General features: G+C 42.9%; 2 protein-coding genes across 2 annotated transcripts in view; one reads left to right on the top strand and one right to left on the bottom strand.

Annotated features, from left to right (window-relative positions):
- Positions 1–173, bottom strand: part of mbtps2 (membrane-bound transcription factor peptidase, site 2) — a 35,542-nt gene extending 35,369 nt beyond the window's left edge. Inside the window, exon 1 of the mRNA XM_043701500.1 lies at positions 50–173. Within this exon, the coding sequence (XP_043557435.1) occupies positions 50–173 (124 nt within the window). The remainder of the gene's footprint in view (positions 1–49) is intronic.
- Positions 166–8,212, top strand: part of sms (spermine synthase) — a 69,579-nt gene continuing 61,532 nt past the window's right edge. The window contains exons 1-2 of the mRNA XM_043700269.1: positions 166–318; positions 2,031–2,124. Of these exons, the coding sequence (XP_043556204.1) occupies positions 251–318; positions 2,031–2,124 (162 nt within the window). The 5' untranslated portion in view covers positions 166–250. The remainder of the gene's footprint in view (positions 319–2,030; positions 2,125–8,212) is intronic.

Raw genomic sequence — 8,212 nt, 5'->3', positions numbered from 1 at the left:
CCCACTCCCCCCGGGGGTAGTCTTGAGCCTTGTTGACCTCATACATTACTTGGGACTCCAGTGCTCACAAAATCGTAGCGTCGTATGCTGGAGTCGGGGTGGTGCGTGAGTTCTCTGCAACTCCAGAATCGGTTTAGCCGTGTGAAGCGCTTGCTGCAATCACTAGCTAACATGAGTTTCATTTGCTTTTCCTCCAGCTGATAGCAGAACAGTTCTTGAAGCCTTGCAGCCCATTTTTCAGGAACAGAAGATGACAGAGACTGTTCAGAATTTAGGAGAAAATGGTTACTTAGTCACATACGTTGCGAAGAGTGGGAGGTAAGAAGCCAGTCTTGTCCACCATAAGTTGTGGGCTGTTCTTTCAGTGTACATCCTGTAAAGATCTTTCTGTCTCTTCTCTCCTGTACCTTCCTCTTGCGATCTAGACATCGTCATCCTGCACGTGTGTTGCAACTCCGGCCCCCTCAACTTTGTTCACTTAAATCGCTGACATCCAACTTCCCTCCATTATTGTTGTTAAATGATCTCTCTCATGAGGCATCACCCCTCCCCCCCTTTCAAATCTGTCGTCATCTCACACCACACCTCATAGACAAACCCTCGATCCCTCCACTGCTGCCCTACCTCCAATGAATCTCAGTTATTGACTTTTTCTTTCCATTGCCAGACTGTTAATTCTGGTGCACTCCAGAGATATGTCCACGACCCTGTTTCTCATCCAGCCTCAGGAATATCATTCTAAAAACAGCATTGCTTCCACACATCCTTGCAGTGCAGATAGAGAAGTCTGCACTGACCCTTTGAAGAGCCCCCGCCCCCCCACCATGCCCATTTACTATGGCTAATCCATCTAGCCTACATACCATTGGACACTCTGGATAAGTTAACATGGTAAATCCACCCATTCCATCTTTGTACTGAGAGAGGAAACAGGAACACCTGGTGGGAACACGTGCAAATCTGGGATGGAACCCAGGTCCCTGGTGCCATGAAGCTGAAGTGCTGCCTCTGTGCCAGCTTGCTGCCGAAACCAATGTCTACCTCACAGTCGGCTCTCTCACTGCATTGTGTAGCCGCTAAATCCTCTGCTTAGCCAGCATCAAGTATTGGGGTAGCAGAGAGATCTCCCAATTAAACACCGGGAATTTGGCGAAATGAATGGGTGACAATGTTGCAGGTAGAATATAATGTAAATTAGTGTGAACTTTCAGAAATATTCTGCTTTTTTTTTTCCAATCAGACCACGAGATGTTGGCGAATGTGGTTCCATGAGTCACTATCATGTAGGTTCAGTAAGCAGTTAAAAAGGTCTTCATTTCAACGGGAATTGAATACAGAAATAAAGCTATCTCGCTGCAGTTGTCGAGGTTCCCTTCCTGAACCCCTCTCTGTCTCCCCTCTTTCCCCACCAACCCCTGCCACCTCCCAACCCCAAGCTTTCTCAAACAGTTGTTTTATCTGGCGCCCAAGTAACTCCTCCTGTTGATCAGCGTCAAACCTCGTTTAACGATGCTGCCGTGAAGCATAGTGGATACTTTAACTTTCAAAGCACTTTAAAGATGTGCAGTGAGAATCTGTGTGCCATCTGTCTGTCATTCTCCAACCACCTTACGTTCTCTATTTATGCCGAAATTCTGGAGAACTCTGGTTTCTTTACAATAAAGCAGCATCGCAACATAATGAGCAGGAGTAAACCACCCTGCCTTTTAAACCTGCTCCGACATGCAGTAAACTGCCTAGCACCCCTGTCCTGTAATAGCCCTGGTGGACTAAAAGAAAATGACAGCCTTGAATATATTGAATGACCAAACTGAATCCTGAACAAATTCCTCCAAATCTTCAACATAAATGGGAGACTTGCATGTCAACTGTCCATAATACCCCCAAAAGGAAAGCTCTGAGCATCTACCTGACAAACAGTATAAACCAGATAACTTTTGAGTTCTGTGGACAATTTTATAATAATAGGGCTTGGGTTACACAAAGGCAACATATCTTTTGTTTCAACTGGAATAAATTTTTACTTGCAGTTTTGCCACTCTGCGAATGTACACGGACAAGCTGCTGACGTTTGACATCCATAGCTATGAAGTGGATAACAAAGGACGAGCAGCAATTGAAACGGTAATCGTAGCACATAGTCCTCCTAATTTATGGACTTTTTTTGATTTTGCAATGGAACTTTAGGTGATGTGCGTAGAAATTGCAGAACAAAAAAACGGCTAGTTCACCACGTGTCTTTTGCAATAGACTCATACAAAGAAGGGATGGGAATGAATTAAGTCTGCACCAACTCACAATGGTACGTTACTAAGCTCAAGTACCCGGTGGGCAAATGGTTGATACTGAACTGAAAATTAGAAGATTGATAATGTTTTCAGGCCAAGCTATGCAAATTCCTTAAAGGAAAAGATATTTGGAACTTGACCTGTCATGGCTTTCTACAATTATGGGATGCGAGCCTAAGATCGGAACAGAGACCGTTTCACGTGAGCTACTGCTCAAGCCAGGGAGCTGCCTGTTAGGCTGGCCTATCTGGGAAAGTCCAGAGCAGAATGCGTGTGAGTTTTTATTTATTTTATCAATGTTCATTCACTGGTTTCATTCTTTTGTGGCCACACAGACATTTCAACAATTGTATTTGCCTAATGGAATTGAGCGCTAAACAGGTTGAGTGAGATGCTTCTGTAGAGTGAATGCACTCTAAAATGCAATTGGTTTTGTAGGTTATGTTCATCTGTGTCTGTGAAAACCCTTTTGTAGTATTATGCAGTGTGGGCAGGCAGGCATGTACGCACAAGTTTGTGAAGGCAACAGGACAATTCAAGGAAAATGTTGAAAAGGCAAATGGAACCCTCCAGTTTGTTTAGAGTGGAATAAATTATTACGAAGGTATGTTGGACTTATCTAAAACAGTCCAGGCCTCCGCTGTTACAGTGAGGACAGTAATGAGAGAAAATGGTCAAATGCAAAGATGGTAGACAGAGTAACCAAGAGCCAGAGGCAAATAGGGCCACAGATGTAGCAAAGTTAGAATGATTAAAAATGGCAGAAACGTAAGATTTTGGGTCTTGGCAGGTTTAATAAATGACCTCCAGTAAAAGATCCTCTGGGAAGCAGTGATCATAACATGATGGAATTTAACATCCAGTTTGAGAGTGAGAAACTTGTATTAGGAACAACTGAAGGGAATTACAATGAAATGATAGAATTAGCTGAAGTGGCCTGTGTGGATAGTTTGTAGGAGTGACAGTAAGAAAGTACTGGTAGTTGTTTAAGGAGCTAAGTCGTGACTTGTAGCAAAAAAGTATTCCAGTAAGGGGGAAAGGTTCTGATAGAGGGGTACACCAACCATTTAAGTTAATGAGAGGTTTAAGTAAGGAGGAGAGAGAGGGATAAAATGGGGCCGTAGCCCTAAAGACTGGAATAAATTCAAATGGTGAATGCATTGGTTATTTTCCAAAATTCCATGGATTCTCTAGAAGTACTAGAGGTTTGGAAAACAACCACTCCAACATCCCTGTTCAAAAATGGGTAACTGTTGGCTGATTGGTTGGAATCAATTATTAAGGAAGTAAGAATTGGAAAATTAGAATCTAATTTCTGGATCAGAGTGGTGCTGGAAAAGCACAGCAGTTCAGGCAGCATCTGAGGAGCAGGGAAAGCGATGTTTCGGGCAAAAGCCCTTCATCAGGAATGATGAATCAAACAGTCAACATGGTTTTATAAAAGAGAACTGATTTCTGACTAATTTCTGAGAGATTTTGTTGTATTTGGAAATTGAGAAGGCTTTTGCAAAAGTACAGAAGATTAAGTCGTGAGTTAAGCGACCATGGTGTTTGAAGTAATGTATTAACATGGATAGAGACTTAGCGAGTGGGCAGAATCCGCAAGTGGGGATAGGGGGCTCTTTTTTTCATGTTGGTATGATCAGTGGGATTCCATAGGGATTGGGGTTGGGACCTCAACTATTCACGATATAAATGACTTGGGAGGGAAGTGAATGTACAGTCGCCTTACCTGCAGACAAAACAAAAGTGTGAAAAAGCAATTTACAGAAATATATTGTCAAGTTAAGTGGTTAAAAAAAGGTGTTCATTTTGGAAGGGAGAACAAAAGAATAGAATATTATTCAAATCGAGGGGAACTGCAGGAAGCTGCAACACAAAGGGACTTGGGGATACTTATACACACGGCGCAGAAGGCCCGCACACAGGTGCAGCAGATAATCCGGAAGGCTAATGGAATGTTAGCCCTTATTTCAAGGGGTTTGGAGTAGGGAAATCTGACTGCAATTGTACAAGGTGCTGATGAGACCACATCTTGAGCACTGAGAGCAGTTTTGATCCCCTTGTTGAAGAAAAGACATTATTTCGCTGGAGGCAGTTCAGAGAAAATTCTCCGGGATGGTCCTTCGTGTGGAGGAATTATCTGATGAACAAAGGTTAAAGGAGACACGGATTGAAGATGATTGACAAAGGAAGCAAATGATTTGAATTGCACTGCTCGAAATAGTGGTGGAAGCAGATTCAGCAGTAATTGAATATATATACATTTTTGATGGGAAAATTTGCAAGACCAAGGGAAAAGAGGAGTATGGGACTAAGTGAGCTACATTTTCACAAAGGCATTGCAGGTGCAATGAATCTCACAGCCTCCTGCATTGTCCAAAACTGTGATTCCAATCACATATTTGGAATTTGTGGCCCCTGAGAAATTTTGGATACACTATGCATCCTGACTCTGAGAACATTTTACACTGTTTTGATTAATGAAGCAATTGAGAAACCTTTTGGGGGTTTGCCAGATGTTCCACACAATCTTTATTGGTATGGCAAGTCTCTACTCTTCTGGAAACTTCGACTGTTCTAAATCCAAAACAGGCCAGTTCACCCCTTAAGTCTGTACTGGTGAGTTATACAATCTAACCCAGTGTTTTCCTACTTCCTCCCAATTTGACCCTATTTTAGGGCTTGTATGTTGGTGCAACCCTGGAGGCTGGGCATGTTTTGGGAGAGAAGAATTGTTTAGAGGGAGAGGAGGTGGGGAGTTGTTGAGTGGGGAAGTAATGGTTTTGAAGACTGATGGAGCCTCCACTAAGAACCATAATGTAACCAGTGTAATACAGTCTCGCTGTTGATGTCAGGACTGCCTGCTTGATGTTCATCATGCCTGCTACTTAACTCTGAGCCCATGGTTATGTGAACTCAAGTCCAAGCCCACTCTCCCTCTCAATCCCTTAATATCTCTCCAGTCAAGTTGCACTCAATCAACGTTTTAACATTTACCTTTCTCACTCCACCTATCATCTTGAATATCATTTATTTTCCCAATAACCTGCCTTGATCTTTGACTATTTCTCTTTCTCAGTTGACTATTTAATACACAAGCTGCTTCAACAGATTAAATATCTGGCTTCATTCTACCCATGTTATGCAGAAATACATTGGCCCATAACTTCTGATTACTGTCAGAATAGGTCTGCTTGATTGTAACCATATCTGAAAATTCCCATTCACCATTCCATTTCTTTTTGTGACCAAACTTTTGATGACTCCGTCACAAGCGGCTGGCTAGTCTTCAGTGTCTCTTGGGTTAGGGAATGCTCCTTAAGGTCATCAGAAAATAGCATTCAGATTAACACAAAGAAGAGCATAATGAAGCTGCTGTAGATATTATGGAGCTTTGTATTATCTTCATTTCTTTTAAATATTTTTGATTGATTGTAAAGACAATTTTTCTAAATTTTGTTTGAAGAATTAATAATTTAGATGAAGTGTAATTATTTTTCTTCTAAAAGCCCATATTATGTAGTGTTATCTTGTGAATGTGGGAGTGAGTGAAGTGGAGGAGTGAATTAAGTGATCTTAAAAAAAAAAAGTAGATTGATTTCGAATGAGCATAGATTTGTCAAGGGAAAATTGCATCGCATCTCCTTTGACGTTTTGTGAGGAGGTAACGTGGGTTGATTTGGGCAAAACTGTTGACATGGTTTATGTGCACTTTCAGAAGGTTCCCATACAATTGCCTGAAGGCAATTATGTGTTGTGGGATACAAACAACATTAGTAATGTAGCTACAGAATTGACTGAAGGATCGGAAACAGTAATGCTCGCTGGATATTTTTCAGGCTGGAGCAAGATTTGTAGTGGAGTTCCCAGAGGCTGAGATTGGGGCCCTTACTTTTCCTGATGATTTGGATCTTGATATGCAGGGATCAATTCCAAAGGTGTGGACAACACAACACTGAGAAATAGAATTAAGAACTTCAACAATACTTGGTGGAGTGGGCAGATAGATGGCAGATACATTTCAGTAAACAGAAGTGTGAGGTGATAGTTTGGTACAAAGAGCATAGAGAGATGTATAGACTAAACAATAGTATTCAAAAGGATGTACTGTAGCATAGATACGTGTATCTATACGTAGCATAGATACATAGGTGTATCTATTCTCATTCCTGAAGAAGGGCTCATGCCTGAAACGTCGATTCTCCTGCTCCTTGGATGCAGCCTGACCTGCTGCGCTTTTTCAGCAACACATTTTCAGCTCTGATCTCCAGCATCTGCAGTCCTCACTTTCTCCTCGTATCTATACGTAGGTCATACAAGGTAACAGTACAGGTAGAGAGATGTGCTAGTAAAGTATTTGGTATTCTTGCTTCATTAATAAGTGTTGAATAAACCAACTTGGTGATTATGCCTGAATCTGTACAGGAAATTAGATGGCCCTCAGTTGGAGTATTGTGTGTAGTTCTGGGCACTATGTTGCCATCCTTCCTAAACATTTGGAGAGATTGCTGAAGAGTTTAATGAGAATGTTTCCAGGGTTTTAGAACCTCAGTTATGAGATACGATTGGAGGAGTTGGGACTTTCTTTCCTTGGAAGAAGGGGATTTTCAAAATCGAGGAGTCTGGACAGAATGGATAGGGCAATATTTTCTGCTTGCAAAAGGATCAAGGACCAAAGGGCACTGGTTTGAAATGTTTTACAAAAGAATGAGAGAAAAAAAAATTAGTGCTTGGAATGCATTTCCTGCAAGTGTAGCAGAGTCACGTTAGATCAAAAGTTTTGTTTCTATTGAAATAATTGAATGTACAGGATTATGGGGAAAAGGCAGGAAATTGGCACAAAATCACAATGCTCAGATAGCTGGGGTAGACACAATGGGCTGTATCGCTTCCTTTTGTAGTGTAACAATCCTGTAATGAAGGAATGGTGGGAGATAGTGGATGATACAGGGTGGGTCAGAAAAGGAGTCGTCAGATTTGGGTGGAGGGGGCTCTGGGTATTGAAATAATGCTGAGCACTCTGGGTGTCCATTGGGTTTTGGAAGAATAGGTGGGAAGTTGCTGGGCTGGTGGGATGGGGCCAGTTGTGGAGCCAGTGGGGGGAGGGAAATTGGTGAAAACTTTCCAAGCAGAGTCAAAGGGCAGGTTTGTGGAGAGTGTGTGTCTTTTGCGGGTTCAAGAAGTATTGAGGGTCAGTTTAATAGTTGCACTGTAGTCACGAGTCTGTTAGAGTCCATGTCATGTTTTCTGCCTAGCTATTATGCAAAATAAATTGGGACTCCTGTCCAATAAAAAAATGCTGAAAAATGTGTTGCTGGAAAAGCGAAGCAGGTCAGGCAGCATCCAATAAGCCCTTCAGGAATGAGGAAGGTGTGCCAAGCAGGCTAAGATAAAAGGTAGGGAGGAGGGGCGTTGGGGAATCGATAGGTGGAAGGAGGTTAAGGTGAGGATGATAGGCCGGAGAGGGGGTGGGGGAGGAGAGGTCGGGAAGAAGATTGCAGGTCAAGAAGGCGGTGCTGAGTCCAAGGGTTGGGACTGAGATAAGGTGGGGGGAGGGGAAATGAGGAAGTTGGAGAAATCCTGCATTCATCCCTTGTGGTTGGAGGGTTCCTAGGCGGAAGATGAGTCGCTCTTCGTCCAGGCGTTGTGTTGCCATGGTCTGGCAATGGAGGAGTCCAATGACCTGCATGTCCTTGGTGGAGTGGGAGGGGGAGTTAAAGTGTTCCGGCACAGGGCGGTTGGGTTGGTTGGTGCGGGTGTCCCAGAGGTGTTCTCTGAAACGTTCCGCAAATAGGCGGCCTGTCTCCCCAATGTAGCGGAGGCCACATCGGGTGCAGCGGATGCAGTAAATGATGTGTGGAGGTGCAGGTGAATTTGTGGCAGATATGGAAGTATCCCTTGGGGCCTTGGAGGGAAATGAG

This window comes from Chiloscyllium plagiosum, chromosome 12 (assembly GCF_004010195.1).
Source record: "Chiloscyllium plagiosum isolate BGI_BamShark_2017 chromosome 12, ASM401019v2, whole genome shotgun sequence".
Lineage (NCBI taxonomy): Eukaryota > Metazoa > Chordata > Chondrichthyes > Orectolobiformes > Hemiscylliidae > Chiloscyllium > Chiloscyllium plagiosum.
This window is presented reverse-complemented; position numbering and strand designations above follow the sequence as displayed.